The 22,065-nt window shown below is 40.4% G+C and overlaps 1 protein-coding gene across 4 annotated transcripts in view; it reads right to left on the bottom strand.

Moving 5' to 3' along the window:
* Positions 1-22,065, bottom strand: part of SUCLG2 (succinate-CoA ligase GDP-forming subunit beta) — a 306,029-nt gene that overhangs the window by 240,063 nt on the left and 43,901 nt on the right. For 3 of the 4 annotated variants that reach the window (XM_082638974.1, XM_082638972.1, XM_082638971.1), the window contains exon 2: positions 4,314-4,455. In XM_082638974.1, the coding sequence (XP_082495100.1) occupies positions 4,314-4,455 (142 nt within the window). Of the gene's footprint in view, positions 1-4,313; positions 4,456-14,359; positions 14,513-22,065 lie in introns of those variants that run through there. The other variant, XM_082638973.1, reaches the window with a different exon arrangement.

The following is a 22,065-nucleotide window of genomic DNA, read 5'->3' as shown; positions in this document are numbered from 1 at the left end:
CTTTCCCGGCAAGAAATAAAACTGAGTTTTTGAAATACAATCTTCTTGCTTAATCAAATGTTGAGAGTCTCATATCAATATGAATGGAATAATTAATAAACTGTGGAGATTCCAAAAACTAAAAAGTGGTGGTCCTAGATAAGTTTCGTCTCTTCTTTTATACACATCTTTGAGACAGGCCTTTTGAGTTATGTGAAAGACTTATGCCTTCATTCATTTTTAAAGAGAATTGAAACACAACATAAAAATTAGTCATGCACACAATAGGTATTCTGTAATTATCTGCTGACTGTATACATTACATGTAATCCATACAGTAGAAATCCGTATAATTAATAAATCTCCTGAGAAAATTATACGCAAAGGAAACAACTCCTTCCTGAAAGCGTGATTACAAAAGGTAGCTCATAAAAAATGCTGCAGAAATGAATATTATCCATATATTAAACACTTAATTCACCAAACCAAATTTACTCTCTCAATCAGACGTAAGTTCATTTTCTGTGCAACAAAATGAGGATCTCACTCAATAGCTTATCATTATGAATTGTTTCAGAAACAAAAGGTTTGCATTACCCATTACCCATTTGAAACAAATGGTCAAATTAACAAGATTTCTATAACTACACAGCGTAACGTTCTATTGCCCAAAGAGATACAACAAAATGAATCATTAATATCTTCAGATTACAGTTTCTATAAATTGAGGCTTAGAACCTGCCACATCTAGTTTTAATTCAATCTTCTAATTTTATTAATATGCATTTCCTATCTTAAAAATGCTGACTCACATATTAAAGTCTCCCAAGAACAACATCATCAAGTTAGCAAAGAGGAAAAATGCTTGGAGAAGAGATTAAATCCAACCTGGCTGGGTAGAAATCCCATCTTTGTCAATTATTAGCTGTACAACCCTGGCAAGTTTTTAACCTTATCTTGCCTGTTTAGTTGCTTTAGCAAAACAATGATGCTGCACTACAAATGGCAGGCTTTGGCAAATGACTGAATATGACAGACATGAGAAGCATTAAAGATGACACAGGGATATCTCAGCTGGGTAAGTAGGAAGAGCTAAGAGGGAGAAAGAGTTTGGAGCAACCAAGAGATGACAAGCTCCATCTGGGCCAGGAAAGACAGAGATACCATTAAGTGGATGGCAAACAGAAAACCAGCAATGTGACTTTAAACACAAAGAAAGAGATTTGTAAGATGATCTACACAGAGATTACAATGGAAATCACAGGCATGGCTAATATCAGTATTTATTTTCAAAATATTTTATAAAATGTCATTTTATTTCAAGACATATTCAAATATCAATAAAGTAGAAAGGTAAGCAAGTACATTTCAATCATTTACAAACTTTGCAAAGTATAATGTGAACTCTCCGAACATACAATCGACAGAATACTCATTATCAGATGTCTCTGATTTGTCTGTGAATTTGCACCATGACAGCAGTGAACCCTTTGGAATTACATGCTGCTGCTGCCGATGATGACAACAATGAAATCTTATATAGCACTTACTGCACATTACGCATATTATTCTTCTATGTAATTTTTTCCCGTTAAAATACTGTAATTATAAAGTGGAGGTCCCATTTTCAGGACAGTCAGAAAGGCATATGTGTGATCCAGCTTCAACCTTAACCTCAAATCTCCTTGGTAAAACTCCCAATTGTGCTGTTGGTTTTGTCACTCTTACAGAGACAAGAACATAAACAGGGTGAAGTTTTGCCAGCTTCTTTTCATTTTGCTCTCTCCAAGCAATCTCAATGATGTGCATACCTCCTTTCATATTTACCATCAACTTGTTTCATGTTTAACCAACTAGACTTGGTACCATCTCCTTCTCCAGTACTATAAATTTCCCCTGTGACCAAAACTGTCTACTCAACAACAAAAATCAGAGATCTTCCTTCTCCCAAAACAACTTACTGAGTAAGAGGAGGATTACTCATTCATTCAGAAAATGAGGTGCTCAGATTAGTTCTCTAAATTCTCTTTTAGCTCTAAGCAGGATCACAGTGAGGCCTTCCCAGGGCCACCCCATCTAAAAGATGATCACAGGTATGCACAGGCCAAGGCACACATGCAGCCACATCATTCTCAATCCAGTTTCATTCTCCTTAAAAACCACTCCTCAGGAACCAAAATGTCTTTTTTAAAAGTTGATTTTCATCTTTTAATTTAACTTTCTTTTATTTAAACTTGCTTCACTGTCTATCTCTTCCCCTCTGTCCACCCTGCCTTGGCATATAAACATCACCTTGCTAATTCTTCCAGAGCAAAAATCCTGTCTGACAAACACAGTATACAATTCCCACCCACAAAGTGGTGGCTAAATAAATGCTTATAAAACAAATCCATGACTAAGACGCCAATTAGTCCGGTTAAGTCCAAATCTCTTTGAAAATCTGAATGGTAAATTCTCTTAGCCGTGCTCCACTTAAGGCGGGTGGGGGGTAAGCAGCTGGCTTCCAGAATTTCCTTAAGAAGGATCCTTAGACCTGGACTACTAGTGTGTCAGCACATTTAAGAAAACAATAGGGAAAGTGAGGACCAAAGACCAACCTGAACTTCACGCTTCTTGCTCTCATTACCCAATCCCCAAACCAGAGGAGTATAAAACAAAAACGATCCTTTCGTGTAATGATGTTAGAATACTAACCTTTACTGAGTCTATTACCACAGTTCACTGTGGAACTCTGATCCAGGTGTAAGTCTAATTTTACTGTTTTTTTTTTTAACCATAAAAACCAATTTTGATAGTTCTTGAGAATAAAACCAATTTTCATTTCTTAAAATATAGACTGCTCTCAATTTCTACATTTAGTATCTGAAAATTACAAATTTGTTCCTTTCTAGAATGTAACTTTGAAGAAGAAAAAGGGCTTGCTCATCTTCTACAACTGCATCCACCATGCCTAAAACACGTGGTTGACAATAACTATTTGTTGAAAGAAAAAATAAATATACATTTCAACTGAAATAACAGATAAAGGATCTGGCGTGTAAGCACCAGGGGGAACTCTGAAAGGGAGATAAAAGAACAATTACTAACCGAAGCACCTCATCGCTTACTCTTAAAAGAGCACAGAAAATTGGAAAATTGAAATACAGAGCCTGCCTCTATTTTGCACTCTCAAACTTTGCTACAGCTGCCTGGGAAAGGCCAGTGAGCAGATGCTCTATGCTTTCTTTTTTAATGGCAAACAACTGCTCTCCAAGATTGCAGGCAAAGAATGCACATGCACATCCTTCTAGAGTCCAGATCTGCACTGTCCGACAGGGTAGCCACAAGACAGCATGTGTCTTTCGAACACCTGAAATGTGGCTAGTGTGAAATGAGATGTCCTGGTGATGTAATATATAAATCAGACTTGTGAGCATTAGCACAAAAATAGAATATAAAATAACCCCTTGAAAATTGTTTTATATTAATTACATTTTGAAATGATAATATTTTGGATATACTGGGGTAAACAAAATATATTATTAAAATTTATTTCACCTGTTTCTTTTTATTTTTATTCAGGTAACTTAGAAAATTTAAAAATACTTGTGTGGCTCACATTATATTTCTAATGGACAATGCTAATCCAGACTGACAACGAGAGAGTCTATATGGCAAAAGAAGGAACATTCACTGAAAAACAGCAAAATCTGAGTCCTAATTTCTCAATCTATAACTAGGGAAACTGATTAGATTTTCTACCATGTACCAGTGTGCAGTCTCCCTTAAAGGCTCTTAATAGCTTTCGGAGGTAAACACATTAGCACTGATTTACAGACAAGGAAACCGAGGCACAGAAAAGGTACTTACGCAAAGTTATAGAGCTGATAAATGAAAGGGCAAAACACTGAACCAAAGTCAGCAGGACTTCAAAATGCACATTCTTCCCTTTCTCTCCTCCAGTCACTCAGAGGAAACTTTCCGCATGTTCTAAGAGGCTTAATAAAGGATGCCAACTGTCTTGCCTGCCTTACCCTGCAACGGGCTTCTCTCTGACACTTTACACTCTTCAACCAATTTTCTTGCAGCCACTAAACCACAGATAAGAGAACTAGGTGAAACGGTGACTGAGAGACTTGGAAAAATTACACAGAGTGGCACCGCATATGCTGCTATCTCATGTAACAGAATAAAGTTTTCTTAATTGGGCATTTTGCCCTTGCAACTCAAAGCTCTACACTGTACCTGTCACTGTTAGTATAACCGGTAACAAAGAAATTTAACTAGTGGGAAACCACTACCTGTGAACTCACTAATTTGGCCAAGCATACTTCATCTATTATGAATTAGCTTACTTAGTCTCTCAGCAGCCTCCAGAGCTTCACTGTCAGTGTCTGCTACAAAGAATCTTTGAACTTTCACTCCGTTGTCAGACATTAGTTTCTTGCTCTGGTATTCCTGCAGGTTCAACCATCTTCTGGGGGTTAACTGAATCACCTAGAGAAATTGGGGAGAGAGATAAGGAGACTTACAACAGCATGAAAAATAACAGTCAACTTATAGAGCCAGTCTTACAGGTACCCTCAGAAGGCAATCGGCAACAGAGATTTTGGAGGCAAAAGAAAAAAAAATCTATAATGAATTCTTCATGCTTAATTGTTTTTCTAATCAAAAATGTTAAGGACAACTACACACACCCCTAAATGAATAAGGTCTGTAATTTAGTTAACAGGAATGTACCAAGGTCAATTTCCTGGTTTTGATACTGTACTCAAACTATGTAAGATGTCAACACTAGGGGATGCTGGGGGAAGAGTACACCTGTGTACTCTTGCACTATTTTTGCAGCTCCCTGTGAGTCTATAAGGACTTCAGTAAAAAGTTATTTTCAAAAATGTTAAGGACTCTGTTATATAGCATATGCTTTCCCCCATCTCCACTGCAAACAAAGCTCAAAGCATTATTTTAATAACTGTACACACAGCATGAATCATCATAAGGTATCTCAGGAAATTTGTTTCAACTCTTTGAGGTCAATGGGCCACAGACTAATCCATTTCTTTGTTGTGGTTTTTAATGGACTCTAGGTATAGTCATTAAGTGTTTAATGATATTATCTCTTTCACACACCAAAGTTGAGTACACCAACTTGAAAAAGTCACCATTAATTAAACTACTAGTTCCTAAAAACTGCAATTTGTGTATTAAAGTAACTCTGCGTAAGAATCATGTGAAAGTGGTTTTCCAATATGCACTAATCAATTAGTTTATATTTGTGCTGGAAGAAAATAATCAAAGGACGGAGTGACATGAACAAATAAATTCTTCTCATTCTTTAGAATAAGATCGACATTCCCTATCAAATCCATAAGCCTTGTTTTTAAAAGAAAAGAAAAAAAGAAAAAAATGAATACACTTAGTTTCACTTCTGTCCATGAGTTATGATGCAAAGGAACCACAGTTCACTAGAGGTAAGATAACGATGCCATTAACACACAAACCAACCAAAAAATCAATCACACAACTGGCTCACAAGACTGGTGGTGGAAGATCACCTGACATACCTCCTAGCGGCTTCAGTCAAGGACCTCAGTGGATGTCTGAGCAATATCATGCAGACCATAAACTGAGGTCCACAGGGCTTTACCACATGGAACCACTAGCTTTCAGGACCTTTAACGTGTCCTTAAAAATGGCATGTTCTTCTGGCATCTCCAAGCTACAACGCACTCATGAAGCTCTTTTGGAAGAGAGGCATTCCAAAGAGGCTCCAGAACCTTACAGCAAGACTGGGTTCTACTCAAGGACAGAGTGTGTCTTCAACTTCTTTGTGTCTTTATGCAGAATGTGACAGTGCTTTGCATACAGAAGATACTAAAAAATTACCAGTTAGATAGCCAAATAAATAAATCCTGCCTTTTGTCTTTTTGTCCCGATATAGATAACTTTTCATTTCCAGAAACTGACTTTCTCTAAAAAAAGTAAAAATCCTTCAGATCTAAAATAAACATAACATAATTTACACACACTTGTAAAAAAATTCAAATTTCAACATGATCAAGCCTCAAGCTCTCTCTTTGTTCCATCCTTATAAATATTGGTAATGATGTTATTAAAATTGAAGTTGCTCACACTTCTTCTCTAGAAACAGATAATGCTAAGATAAAAATAAACTGTTAGACAAGCAGTGCTCACAACTGTTTACTGTATATAATTTGTTAACTGTATATGATTTGTTACTCTTATTTCTGAATTTTTAAGTCTTGATGAAACATTAGTAATTTGAAAAACACAGCAATTCAAAAATGAATGTACTCGTCAACTTAGTAGTCTTAATAGCACCTCATGTAACATGCCAAGAAAAATTCAGTTTGAGGCATTTAGTAAAAGCCCCCTAAAGAAAGAAGAGATTGAACATGATATGTGCCATATTCTGGGACCACTTGTAAAAGGCAAATGGGGAAGGATCAATAGATTAAGTTTATGTTGATGTACCAAGTTAAAGCCATTAACAGAAGAAAAAAAGAAATACTGTTTGAAAAGGACATTTGAGAGAGACTAAAAACAGCCATAGTGTGGTCATGGTCAATTTCTTTTCACCAGAACACTCACTGTATTAATTTTAGATATGTTAATGCAATCTGCTGCAAACTAATTGCAATTGATCCAGAGACCAGCTTCATAGACATATAATACATATTGACTGTTTCTACACTGACTCAAAATGAAAAGCTGCTTAAAGTCTGTGGCTCTTAAATTGAAAACCAACACAGTGAACATAGTTCCAAAGCCACTGCTGATACCCAAGCTATCACTCCACAAAGTGATCGTTTTACAGAATAATTCCCTATATTTGTCAATCTTAAACTTGGAAGAGTAGGGTCCCTGACTGGGTCTAAAACTTCATTAACTCGACTTCATTAATTAAGAATTTGTGATACATCTAGACAGGAACAAGTTAAGTCTACTTCTGCATTTTCATGGGGAAGAAAAAAGAAGAGAAGTTACTAAGTAGAAGGATGGTGTACAGCATGCTGCTGAATAATAACAACAGCAATAATAATTGTTCTACCTATTATTGATGGAGCATTTCCTACAGGTTAGGCATTATAATCAGTGTTTATATTATCTAATGGCCAAAAAAATCATGAGAAGTCAAGTATTATTATCTTTCTCTGTAACTATCATTAATGAAAACTAACAAATATTCCTAACTGTCCTCCTCCCAGGTAGTTCTTTGCCATACCTGAAGTTAGGTGAGGCCATGTAACTAGTTCTAGCTAATAAGGCATGAGTACACATGATGCGTGACATGTCAGGCCCAACATTTGATTGTCAACCTTCCCACCCACCCAAACACTCTCTCTCTTGACCTGGGGATTGGCAATATTCAAGATGGTAGTTGATCTATGAGCCAGGGGTTAAAAGTGAGGACTGAACATCCCCAGGTAAATCACAATGAATGTGCAGTGAAAAATAAACCTTTGTGGACTTTTAGCCATTGAGATTCTGGGGATTATTTGTTGCTGCTGCAGAACCTAGCCCATCTATAGCACCTAGTCTGTCCTAATAAAACCATCTTACCGTTTAGGAAATCCAGGCTGAAGGTTAGTCACTGGTCCACTATCACAGGTGACTGTAAAACAGCAAAGCTTCGACTGTAAAACTATTGATTCCCTCCGTTTGTACTCTGGCTCCACATTCCCAGAGGCCTCTTGGTGATAAATACTGAGACCGGCATGAGCAAGATCATATTCCTGTCTTCAAAAGGTCAAAAATCTACCAGGAATAGGATTCTCATGAAACGCTGGCACAGCGCACGTAAGGAAAAATTCAGCTGCTCCAGGCTCTGGGAGGGAGGGAAGTGGAGATGTGAGCAGGTGCTGTCCCAAGACTCTAAAATGGTAGAAGAAGTAGTTTATTCCAATTCCTAGGTAGAGCGACCTGTTAAAACCCTAGACTAATATCTTTACTGCAGAAGTCAGGAATCTTCCAGGGAATCTATGAACTCTGGAATATAATGGAAGAGAGTTTAAAGATCATCTGACCCAGTGCCTTTCAGTTGTTTCTGCCAGTTATTCAACTGCTTGCCTTCAAACTGTGCTCTTTGCAACTGGCTCCTGCCTAAATTTGAGACTGTCTGGAGATAGGACAGTGAGAAGAAGATACCAGGCTTTGGCTTCCTCTTTCTAAGTCAGGTGGCCGCTCCAACAGTGACTGCATCTCCTCTGAAGCCTCAGATCCCTCCAGACAGCCCTTCCTTCCATAACTCCAGCTCCTGCTATCTCCCTACCATGACTCCTGCGCCCACAAGCTGGCCTGGACTCTGCCAACACCACCCCCTTCCACTCCTTCCACTCCTTCCACTCCTCAGGCTGGGAGAAGGTTCCTAATGTTGCCAGTCTCTGGGGTGCCTCCCCAGCCCTGTATGGATTCTAATTGTTCTAATACTTTTGTCATGAATTGTCTTCCCTGTTAACTCCTATTAAATGACCTGTTGCTCCACAGATTTTAAAGGCGCCCCTTCAAGGCATCGCAGGGGAAGAGGAATGGCAGTGGCCCATTATAAAGGCGACTTTGGACCCTTAATCTGCAGCAGTTTCCCAGGAAGTCACATGTTTCATATACTGGGGTTCCAAGGTATAGAAAGACTACTGGGATCCAACCTCCTCATTTTAGAGTCAGAGAACTTGAGACCTAAAGATGAGAAGTAACGTGCCTAGGGATCCTACAGTGAGCCAGAGGCAGAATGAGAAATGGACTAATTCCAATGTTCTTTCCTTTTTTCATACAGATTTTGGCAAAGTGACCATATCAGGAACAGCATCATGTTCTCAAAACAGCTGGAGAGGCTGGGCCCCTGGGTTTGGTTACTTCTAGATTCGTGCTCTGACCTTTCCATTGCTCCCTTCCCTTCCGTGTTTCTTTGACAGAGCAAGCATTTCTAAGCTTGGAGAGGAAGGGGAAAATACAACTTAAAAGAAAAGCAGCCCATAAAGATTTAACGGCCGATGGGAACAAGGGAGCAGAGACAGAAGAAAAAGAATGAAAAATGAGGGAAAGGACAAAGAGAACCAAGAGATAAAAAGACAATGACTAAGCAGGGAAAAATTCACAAGAAAACTCAAAACACAAAATTAGACAGCTCCACAGAAAAAAATGACACGACTGAGAAACTCTCCTTCACCCCGCGGTTTTAAAATCAGAGGTGTAAAGACTACTGAAATATCGCCATGGGCGGAAAAAAAAAATTGATCAAGGGAGTATAGAAAGAAATGTCATTGAGCTGGGTGCCCACAAAGGGAGCACGTGTGAGCCACATCTGCCCACTGGCTCTCTGCACTCCCTCTGTCTTTCTTCAGCCTGACTTTCCACAGTCCTGCTTCACTCAGGCAGCATAACAGAGTCTGAGAGAGAGCCAAAAACTCACTAACAACCAGGAAAATAGAAATTAAAACAAAAATGAGAAGCCATTTTGCCAAAAGTAAGAAAGCTGCCATTGGATAGGGGAAAAAATGGAAGTTTGATAATGTCATTGGTGAAGGTATTTCTTTCTCATACACTAACCATGCAAATCAAATACCAGTAAGACCACCTTCAAAAACAATGTGACAGCACTGATGGTAACCAGAACACTCACATCCTCTGAACTGTGAAGTCTACTTCTTGACTGTTTAAACTAGCAAAACAGTCACATGTGTACCCGGGATACATACAAGGCTTTTCTGTGTAGTGTTGTACATAATAAAGGGGAAAGTTGGAAGTGATCTAAATGCCCATCAAATAGGAGACCAGCTAATTAAACCACAATATATTCAAGCTATATGAAGCACTGAAAACTCCTGCGGCAACAGACTAGCACCACTATCCATGGGTTCCCCTCCATTCTCAGTTCTCTTGCACCTAGCATGCCGAAACTTTCCAGCAACCCTCCAGCGCCCTTTTCCGGTGGCTGCAAGGACCTGGAAGCCACATGTGGAGACGGTGGAGTCAGAGGGTTGAAACAGCATGGATTATCAAATTACTACATGGAGGACCCTTGCCTTGGAGTCACATATTTACCTGAACAAGAAATAAACCTTTGGGAGTTCCTTGGTGGTGTAGTGGTTAAGAATCTGCCTGCCAATGCAGGGGACACGGGTTTGAGCCCTGGTCCAGGAAGACCCCACATGCCGCGGAACAACTAAGCCTGTACACCACAACTACTGAGCCTGCACTCTAGAGCCCGTGAGCCACAACTACTGAGCCTGCGTTCCAGAGCCTGCAAGCCACAACTACTGAAGCCTGCGCGCCTAGAGCCTGCGCTCTGCAACAAGAGAAGTCACTGCAATGAAGAGTAGCCCCCGCTCGCCACAATTAGAGAAAGCCCGCATGCAGCAACAAAGACCCAATGAAACCAAAAATAAATAAATAAATAAAATTTTTTTAAATTAAAGAAATAAACCTTTGATGTGTTGACCACTGAGATCTCGAGAATAACTTCTTCACTGACTAGTCTAGCCTGCTAAGTATGGAGGCCTAACACTGACCATTCTCCAAGACACGTTACTGGAAGAAAACGGCGTTTCTTTCAGTATATAAAGTAGAATAACATTTATATTTCAGACACACGTGTCCACACACAAAGCAATATTCTGTATCTTCCAAGGATAGACATATGAGTAAGTGAATGCATAGGAAAAGGGCCAGATGAAGTTCACCAAACTTAATGCCAGTAAATCTGAGGAGGGCAGACCAGGAACATGGTGCTCAAAGGAAGATTTAACCTAATCTATAATTTAAAACAAACAAATAAAAAATTATAGAAAAAAACATTTATTATTTGTGGAATGAAAATCAATTTACTCAAAAACAACATTGAGAGGAAGTCATCAAACCTAAGCTTTAACCCAAATACATAGCCTCGAGCCTATTCACTTGACTAGAAAATCAAGGGCTTGCACCCCTACTTAAATGTAGCAGGGGTTCTTCAGATGTGGCATGAAATCAGGGTGGGGAGGAAAAGCTTGCCTTCTCTGTTACACAGAACTATCACCTCTAATATAAACTCCTGCTGTTAGATAGGAAGAGGCTCTTAAACCTCATTTTGAGCTCTCAACAGCATTGACGACAGTGGAATACAAACAAGGAAAATATATTTCCCTCTCATTACAGGCAAGGAAAGCAGATGCTCGGTGGGGCTGCGGCACGCCAAGAGTTGGTATGGGTTTGTTATATTTTAGTTTTTGCCAATGTTATTATGTATGCAAATTAGCACCCATAAATCTACCTTAGTCACATTACCTAGGAAATCCTAGGCTTCAAATAAACGTGTTGGTGCAAATGAAAAGACAGATATAACTCGATGTGTCTCAATATGAGTACCATAAAATAAAAGGCCTGTTTGCTTAAAACAGGCACTGATAAAGAAGCCACTTCACTGTTGCCCTGGAAAAGAGATTAAGCAGAATCTTGTTTGTAAGAGGAAGATAATAATAACAACAATAATAATAACAGCACTTTTCTGTTTAGCCCTTAATATGAAAACACCAGCACGTCAACTCCTGCTTCACAAAGAAAACATGCTGAAGAGACAGATAAAGAAAAGCAGCATCATGATTAGAAACCTAAGCCTATGGAAAGGAAAGAATAAAGTCAGACTTGGAAGAAAGAGCAGGAATGTTGAGTACCGAGACTCTGTTATATTTTACGTGTGTTCAGGCTAAAGTGTGGGGCCTTCGTGCGGGGTCTTCATATGGGTAACCTTTGAAAATATAGCATCCTTTTTGTCGAGCTGGCCACTTGCCATTTACACTATCCCCATTTTGCACACTGTAAAGAAATTAATTAACCAATTAATGAGCCCCCTGTGGCTGAGTCCCTAAGCTCTAACAGGGGTACAGAGGGAAGCTACCCTCTAAGGATGAGAGAAATGGCAACTGAAATGAGTTCCATCATTTATAAGGGAGGAAACTAACAGGCCCATCCTCATAGGATGCTGTGAGGATTAAGTACAAATCAATTAGAACAGCACCCAGCATATAATAACTACCCAAAAAAAGGTTAGCTACTGTTATTTAATATAGAAGTACAAAGCAGGAGAAAAGGGTGACAAGGAGACACTGAGGAATTGCTAGGATGAAAATAGTAGGTGATCATATAAACAATAAAGAAGCGCCCTTGGTGTCCTGCTGCTCACTTTAAATGCATTTGGGGAGGTATTTTTAAACTCTAATAGTGGAATGTTATACTTAATTCACTCAACAGTCACAGAAAGAAACCAAACAGTAATTTACAAGAGGAAGGACCACACAAATCTCACATTTGGTAAGCATCTTAAAATGTGCCATTTGTGCTAAGTAAATTTATTTTCCATCTCATTTGAGCCAGAATATCCCCATGTCACAGATGAGGAAGTCTGAAGGTGAAAGAAGTTAAGAAATGTGTCTAAGGCCATTCAGCTAGTTAAGTGAGAATCAAGATTTGAATCCAAGTTCTCTGCCTAAAATACCTATGAGTTTTCCATTATTACTTTTCTTTTTGTTGTTGTTGTCTTTCTGTGAATCTTATGTCAATCCTTGGAACTACCACAGACAAAAACCATACTGCCATTCCTGACCTAAAAATACAGTTTTCTATTTAAAAGAAGGGGAAATTAAGCAGCTGACAAACTGGGAACACTAATAAAGATGGTGTGGTACCTGAAAAAACAGTGTTGATGGGATGTGGTATTTAATTAGAGTAGATGGCTAGAGAGGAAAAGTACTTTAAAAAGTTTACTGATTGTTGGGCCATACCCTGAAGGCCTACAAGGCCTGTGCTTGCCCAGCTTCAAGACCAAAGAAACAGCCTAGAGTCAGCAACAGAGACATTAATAGTTTAATGGATGGAGGAGCTTATAAGTCTGAAGCAAGGTCCTGGAGTGACGCCACACCATGTGCAGTAGACAGCAGGCAGGACATGGTGGCAGTCTTCACTGGGGTGGGGTGGGGGGGATTACCAGTTATAGGGGAACTGACGTCAGGTGGACTCATTAGTTACCAGGGAAACCAGTAGAGGGGCACGCCCCTCACCATCCCTTGCATAAAGCCAATCATTAGCTGGGGCCTGGGCAAGTATGTAAGAAGGTCAATCAAGTGAGTAGGGTGTAGGTGAAGCAGGCACTGGTCAGGCCGGGGATGTACAGAGAGCAAGAGAACAGCCATCTTGAGCGGCCTGACCATACACTTATCAACAGAAATAGTACTTGAACTCTTCTTTACAACAAACTAGATGAGGATCAGACTAGGAGCCTGAGGCCATTTGGGTCCCTCTTACAAGGCATCTCTGACAGTACCGCTTCTCTACGGCCCCACAGTAAGCGGGGGCAGCATCTGTTACAAAAATAAAATAAAATCATCTGTCCTACCAGGGAAGAATTGAAAGTTGAGCTTTCAGACTCTCTAGACACTGGATCATAGCCGGTTGCTATTTTAGATTTAATTCTTAGAGTACCTTGACAAGGTCTCCTATTTTAAAACTACACCAAATACTAGCTGACATCTGTAAGTGCTACGAAGCTGTGGAAACTGTACTAGACACTAGAAAAGCATTACATCAATTAATTCTCACAACCACCCTATGAGAAAAGAAACCAGCAGAAGCCCGTTTTATAGATGAGCAAATTAAGACACAGGAAAGCTAAGTGGTTAGAGGGAGAGCCACATTCCAATCCAGGTGTGTGTGCCAGAGTCCAGAGTCTGTGCTCTTCAGTGAGGCAGAAATTGTGAATAGCCTCCCAGCCCACAAAAGTGGGTCCTGGGCAGTGAAATTAATTGGGGCAGGAGGAGAAGTGGAATGCTCTGCTTTACAGATTTCACTGCAGGACAGTACAGAGCTGAACCGAAAACGAGGTCCAGGGGAAAAATGAGAAGCTCTGAATGAGAGAGAGCTTCCTGGATGGGTTTCACTAAGTCAAAAGAATTAAGATGCTCCAAGATACTGCCTTGTTCTTTTTATCCTAGGTTCAGCAGAAAAGCAGTGTATTTTTTTTAAGGAGCAAAGAAATGTAAAACTCTTTGTAGTAAGGACAAATGCCCAAAGGAGGCTTCACTCCATAACTCCACACTGCTGCTCTGCCAGCAGCAAGGAAGAAAGGGAGGGGAAAAAATACAACCTCGATAAACATTAGCATATTAACACAACAACAGAAACAGATGTATAAAAGGCTCTAAAAATCCTGAGAAGCATCATTTCAAAATGCCTGCCTGTTCCCTGGTGAAAAGTATGCCAGCTCAGTTATGTTGTAGAGGAAAATCACCTTAAGTTTACCCTGTGAACAGGAGTGGGCAAGATTTATTTATATAGAGAAAGAAAACAAATTAGGTAGCATAAACATACGCTTGCATTTAACTCCTACCAAGGAAAAAGGCAGAACCTGTACCTTGTTCATTCATTAAACAATTTTCCACTGGGCTTTATAATGTGACGGCCACTGCACTTGGCGTCCAAGATCAACAGCACAGGCAAGTTTTTTGCCATCACAGAGTTTGTGTCCTATGAGGGGAGGCAAGGAAGAAAGATGTGAGCGCATGAATGAAGAGTGTAATTACAGAGAGTGGGAAGTCTATGAAGGAAATAAAATAGACAGGATGAACAATGGAGACCAAGTGGTCACCACTGAGGGGTGCCCTCTGAGGAAATGACACCTCTGAGGAAATGACCTCTGAGGAAATGACATCTGTGAAGAGACCTGAAGATACAAAGGAGTGAAACATGTGAAGCAACTGTGAGAAGCCAAGCAGCATGTCCCAAGGCAGGAAAGGCTCAGTGTGACCAGAACAAGGGGGAATCCTGGAAGGCATTAGGGTGGAAAGGTGAGCAGGGACCAGACCATGCAGGTGCTTGTAAGCTATGGTATGGAGTTTAGATTTTGTTTTTATTCACGGGGTGTGAGAGGATCAAATTCACATTTTAGAAAAGTCACTCTGTCTTCTGTTTACAGAATGAAACCAATTACAAGAGGGAAGCATTAAACCAGACTAGAGCCTGCAATCTTTTTCTGTAAACAACCAAACAGTAAATATTTTACGCTTTGAGACTAGAGAGTCTCAGTTGCAACTATCTAACTCTGCCTTTGTAGCACAAGCAGGCTTAGACAATACATAAAAGAATGGGCAGGGATGTGTTCCAATAAATCTTTATTTACAAAAACAGGATGTGGCTAGCAGGCCACAGTTTGCAGACTCCTCACCTAGACCACAGAGAAAGTGGTGGAGGGGGAAACAGAGAAGAATAGAGGGATCCTTCACAGAGTTTGGTGATGAAGCAAAGCCTACTCATGGATTAGATGTGGGTTATAAAGTAAAAAGAAATCTAATATTAGACACACATACACATGCACACAACACACACACACACTTTACAAGGTTAGTTCGTTTAAGCCTATTGAGTTTTAGGTACCTGCTAGTCATAAAAAGCATTTCTTTAGAAACAACCTTAACCTTGGATTTTTTTGCCCAAACTGGCCTTTGCATTACACTTAATTATTGACACTTCTGTACATCATTCCACAACATCAGAGCTGCTGGGTCTTTGATCTTATAACTTTCTTTCATTATTTAATATTGATCCCAGCAGGCAACAGGCAAACTGCCCCGCTATAGCACTCTCCTGCTACAGTGGCCCATCTGCAGCTTCTCTCCAAGGAGAAAACACAAGGCCTCCCTTGATTAAACAGACAGCAAGCAGGAATAGTAAAAGGGAAGAAATAAAATCTAAGGATAAATAAAATGTGGCATATCCAATGGAATTCCATAAAATGGTTCAAGTGAATAAGCCAGATCTTAAAATAGATCAACGCCAACATACTTCCAAAGCAAAACAGAGAGAGGGAAAAGCAAGCAAGTGACAGACAAGAGGGACACATAACAGAATGCATACATAAACAGGAAAAAATAATAATATTAAACAATCTTACAGAGGTAAATAAAGGGGTTCAGCGTATGCCACTGCAAAATATGCCATTCAGGTATAAGGATTATTTTGAGCTGAAGGTAAACAAAAAGAAGCAGACACAACAAAAACTCTCTGCTCAAGGGGGCTTCACTGGTGGCACAGTGGTTGAGAGTCTGCCTGCCGATGCAGGGGACGCGGGTTCGTGCCCCGGTCTGGGAGGATCCCACATGCCACGGAGCGGCTGGGCCCGTGAGCCATGGCCGCTGAGCCTGCGCGTCCGGAGCCTGTGCTCCGCAACGGGAGAGGCCACAATAGTGAGAGGCCCGCGTACCGCAAAAAAAAACTGAACAAACAAAACTCTCTGCTCTTGACCACCCTTCCCTCCTGTCCCTGCCACACACACACACACACACACACACACACACACACACACACACACACACACACACACACACACCACCACCCCCCCCCCAGGATGGAAAAGATTATTCTTAATCACGGGAGACAAATCTAGACTCAGCACAGAGACAGCACCAGAGGGATCACACAATGAACCTACTGACTAGTCCTTACCTCCCATCAGGGTCTCCCATCTATTTACCTTCCCACAATTTGCTCCCCCTAGAAGCTCAAAGTCCTTTTCCTTTGTCCTGTCACTCCCATAAACATTTACTGTTCTCTTAAGATGCTACAAAAGCCCGAGTTCTGACCACCCCTTTGAGTTACTCATCACTGAGTGCTCCCATGTGTGTGTACACTGCACCTGTTAATAAACCTCTATTTGTTTTTCTCTTGTTTTTTCTGTCTGAGTTGCAGGACCCCAGACAACGAACCTAAGATGGGTAGAGGAAAATTGTTTTTCCCTCCCCAACATGTATATGCCAAGCTGGCACGGCCTCATCAAGCTAGTGTGAGGCGTCCATCCGTGTGCTCACGCCCTTCCAGAACACCAGCACTACAGCTGTGCAGAACAGGTGAGCTCAGGGACAGAGGGGAGGACACAGGTTTGCACCCATGAACTGTCTCAGGTTTGTGTCAGGTGACTTGCTATTATGTCAGGTTCATGTTCATTAAAGTCGAGCTTCTGCTCATTTCTAGCATGAGTGAATAACTCTGCAAGTAATTTCCTGAAAATTAGGTCATTGTTTCACCTCATAAAAATGTATGTGTGTGTGTGAGAGAGAGTTTCTCCACTCACTCAAGTGAATCTCTGCGGTAGCAAAAAGGGCTTTGGGGTTCCAAGAATAGCTTTCACGCAAAGTGCTCACTGGAAAACAAATTCAAAACAGTGCAATAATACAACAGCCAGGACTCAACCTTGTATTCTGGGGCCATTACTTGCTCAGCTAACCCCAGCCAACCATTTTACACATTTGCACATGCCATCAGAGTAGATTATGTCTAATACTCAGAGAAGGGAAATGCTACATATTTTTCTTCATTCAGCAACCTTGGCCAAAGGTGTGAGAAGACTTACAGGGGTGTTTTTCAAGAACTCCACCTCCAACGAGCTTGTGACACTAAGCAAGTAAAGCAGAGATACTAGTGAAGCAGAACACTGAACTTTCCAGGATTGCTGGGAGGATAAAAACAGATAAGGTATGTGAAGGTGCTTTGTTGTATGTGTTCAGCACGGCCATTACAAAGAGTCACATGTGGCAACCCAGTGCATCAGATTCAGCTCCGAGTAGAGCCTGCCACCTTCCCTGCTCCATCCCCTTCAGTTCCCAATTTGTTAGCTCTCCTTAAATTACTCCCTGAAGTCCCTTCCAATAAATTCAGTAGAAAGCTTGCAAGGCGCAGACTTTATTTCAATCAATCCACTCATGCTCCTTCTAACAATCTAATAGCACTCAACAGTTTAGGATACATTTGAGTTTAATGGGATTTACCCAATAGAAATAGACTTCTCATGGCTTCTTTATAGTAGCAGCTTTGAGTGACCTAGCTAACTCAATCTCACAGGTTCGCCGGTCACCTTGGCATGCTGAAGAAATGACTCAGAGAGTAGTAAATGATTGACCTTTGCTGGGGAAATTCCTGAGATTGTCTGACATTTTGAAGGTTTGCTGTACAGAATGATAATTGGCGTCTGCAAGGTTCCAAGCGCACTATTTATGTTTAGAAGGAGACTTCATTCTTGTTGATGAATGAAATATTACTACTCTGGTGAGTGAGGTCTTAGATTGTCTATTAAGAAAGATATCAACATTATAGAGAATATCCCTTTCTTCATGTTTCCATTGTCAGAATTCCCACTTATAGGAGAAATTAGAATCTCAAGTGTTAAATGATTGCCCAATATTCCATGTAAATGTCCTACTTATGAAAGAAAAGCACATGCCAGATCTTTTGATTCGTATTAGTCACCTGTTCTCTTGCAGTAATCTGAGTTTCTTTAGCCAAAGTTGGGAAGGCAGAGAATTGCTAAATTTTACATATATCTGTATGAACAACCCATAGAAGTGAATCTTCAAGGCAAGCTTTCAGAAAACTAGATAACATGAAATGTCAAAATAATCCCTGAAAAGAGAATTTATACCACAGCATAGGGTACATGACATTCACTTTGCTCCAGGAAACTTCTGAAAGAAATACTGTGATTCATCTGAAAAGTCCACTGTGATAACAGAAAAATCCGAAAAGCACACACAGACAAAAGGACTCTTGCAAAATAGAAAATGTGACACTTAATATCTGAGCAGCAAATAATATTCTTATCATGCTATATCCTCTTAAAATTGAGATTCAAAAAAACCAAAGAAATCTCAACAAAGTTTAATCCTAATCATTTTTTTTTTCAAGAACCTAAAGTAAAATGTTATACAATATTACTACAATTGAACAACTGGTCCAAACTAAAAGTTAACAGAGAAAATGAGAAACAAAAGAGCAAAGTATGATGTACTGCTTGGTAATGTTATGATGAAGGGTTCAGGAGTTGATAGTGAGAAATGAGCTTAAAAGGGTGAGGCTGAAGACTTGGTCGCCCATCTTTGCCCTACCGCTTATTGGCAGATGACCTTTTACCTTCTTTACTTAAGTTAAATGAAACTATCAACCACCACAACCTTACAAGGTTGTGGAAAAGTGAAATGAAAAATTTCTGTGAAACCCCTTTTCAATCTGGTCTGGGATCAAGAAACAACCCCAGAAAGGCACAAAATGCTGCCACGGTGGGAAGATGGTGCTCTGTTACTTTCCATGTAGCCAGATCCAGCCAGCATCCAATGGCTATCCAAGGATAAATAGCCTAAATAACTCTCCCTTGTTGGTCCTCACTCTCTTTTCTTGAGAAGCTCCTCATTTATCTCTAGTGGAGGACAGTCACCTCAAAAGTGATCTCTGCAGATCCTGCCATCTTTGAGGCACCTGACCTTCCCAAGGCAGAGGAAATACCCAAAGGAAGTACTGCCACAATGACAGCTGGAGAAGTAACCCAAGACCCTGAGACCAAGCCCCCTCCCAAAAGCAATCCACCTAGTAAACATAACCTACTCTACAGGGTTAGAATAAGAGCTAAGCAGAGTGGGGACGCAGAAAGGAAGAACACAAGATTGGACCAGAATGTCCAAACAAACCAGTCATAGCAGCACTGGAGAAAATAATAAAGAAGAAGGGAGTGCACCTAGCAGACCAGAAGTTGAGAAAAATCCCTGACTGAAGAATGTCAGACAAATAAGAACTAGACTGAAATAGAATCCTACAGCTAAAACAGCCAGGACAGGAATATACCAAAAGTGGGAGTAACTCTGATTATACTTTAAACTTGAAGGCTGGATATACAGGGAGCACAGGAGGGGGCCAAGGCAACCATTAGGATAACTGACATGATGTAGCACAAGATATGCTAGACAAAACAGTAGTTGTGGGGTACCTGGGCCCAAGGGATGACACAGTGGTCCAGGCGACCATGGGAAAAGACCAGTTACTGACACATTCCATGGGGCTACACCCTCTGCCCCTCTCACACAGTCACTGATGACAGGATGCTCTAAGCACAAAGTTAATAATAATTAAACAACGGAGGCCCATCAACATCATGAAAGAGAAACAAACAGAAGAACTAATAACTGAGGGAAAAAAGCTCAGAGAGAACAAAGCACAAAACTGTGCTTTAAAAAGTGTAATACATCAGACATATCAGAGAATATTACATCAATCAAAAAATTTAACTAGAAATCTTGAAAATTTTAAATTGATCATTGAAAAAAAAACAGGCAAGAAAAGACAGGTTGAAAGTAAAGGGAATATATTCGGAAAATAAATTAATGCACTAGAAATTGGAGGAGAGACGTTCATGGTCAAATATTTGCCAAATACATAATTTTACTTCCTTCACTTAGAAATTATCAACACACAGTATCTTATTAAAGGTTATGAGAAGTCCAACCATTTAAAAAATACGCATATTTAGATACATTTTACAGTCTTCCCCAAACCAATTTTCACTTGACATCTGCTTTAGTTCCCATGGAACTAGTCACTCCTTTAGGAAATGCCACAGACTGCAAACAAATTCAAGTACACAACTAACCATAACACCAGACAGAAGGAAACAGGAGTGGTTTCACTTTTGTGTGAAAGTACTTTTGTTTAGTCCGGTATTTCCACTTCTCTTCTCATTGTTCTGCACAACCTCTTTGGGATTCAGTGCAGCAGATCTAAAGAGAGAGAAAGAGGGCACACACTTGGGCCTATCAGTGATGTGCCAGTTATTAAGCTATTTTTTATCAGCTCCAAAACCTCCTTTCTAGGTGCCCACCACTCTGCCGGCTGAAACTCTGCAAATTACCTTCTGCTTTGCCAGCTGGCTTCCCGTTAGGTTCTGCCAGCATGTGGCACCACTGCGAGACTAGAAGGCTGGAGGATGGAGAAAGTATCTGCTCCTTTCGGTGTATAATGTTCTTTCATCAGAGCCCCGAGCCACAGCTCTTCACCCTGGAGGTAGCAGTGGGTTCCAAGAGCAGTTGATTTCAGTTTACAAAGTTCTGCCTACACTCCTAGAACAGCCATCAAGAGCCAGCCAGGCAGTGCCTCTTCTTTAATGCTCTGGGTCCCAGCACTGCAGGATTCCTCCTCCATGTTTCCAAGTTCTTGGAGAGTTCCAATCATTTCCTTTTATTCCAGGGGTGGTAGCTGCTTCCTACAGTTACAATCCCTGGTTTGGTCAGGGTTCTCTTTTTGCCCTTGCAGTCCTCCAACATTTCTTGAATCAATCTGCTACATTAAATTATCCCTGTTAAAATGACTAGCGCAGTTTCTATATTTCTGACTGGACTCCAAATGCTAAAGCAGGAATGGAAAGTATGAATACAGAGAAATTTAGACCATGCTGTCCCCCTGTTCTGTAATTCCTCACTTGTAACTAATATTACATATTTATAGAGCTAGAATGCCAGGTCCATCAGGCACACACTTGTTTTGTTCACAGATAAATGCCCAGTGCCTAGAACACTGTATGATACATAGCAGGTACTCAATTCAGTTTTTTTTAATGGAATAAACGCATTTATGAATGTTTAAGATGGACAAAGATACATCTACTCCCAAATTCTCTCAGGCAGACTCTGATATGCAGTTAGAAGGAATATTTTGACAGGCTATTTGGGGTGAGCCTCCCTGTTTATATATTGTCTCTGGCTGCTTTCTCACTACAATTGCAGAGCTGAGTAGTCACAACAGAGACTGCACGGCTGCAAAGCCTAAAATATCTACTATCTGGTCTTTTAAGAAACAACTTGACTACCCCCTTCCTCCATATGAGATGGTGACAAACTACTTGAGAGTCCAGAGGAGGAAACTGCTCCTCATACCCTCCTACACCAGTATGGAGAGTCCCACAGGAGAGTTTTTTACCTCACTAGCTAAGTAAAAACATACAAGTGGCCTTCCAGTGCAGATACACTAAGACATTACTTCATTAAGTAAAATCATGCCATGGAGTTTGATAAGCCTCTGTGACTGTCATCAGCAACAACCTGCTAGCCCATATCATATGTCCTTTACCAGTCCAGATCATGGGAGAAGAGGTCTACCTCTAGAGAGATAGGGCAAAAGAAAAGGGAGGGGAATTCTGAGTATGCTGTTTTATTTCCCAAATGAGAAAATGCAAAACAGCCATGGATTAACTCAGCATGTGATTCCATGACAGGGAATCAGGTGGAAATTTTCACCCAGGGGCTCTCAAAT

The sequence above is a fragment of the Mesoplodon mirus genome (genome assembly GCF_964341445.2).
Source record: "Mesoplodon mirus genome assembly, chromosome: 12".
Taxonomy (NCBI): domain Eukaryota; kingdom Metazoa; phylum Chordata; class Mammalia; order Artiodactyla; family Ziphiidae; genus Mesoplodon; species Mesoplodon mirus.
This window is presented reverse-complemented; position numbering and strand designations above follow the sequence as displayed.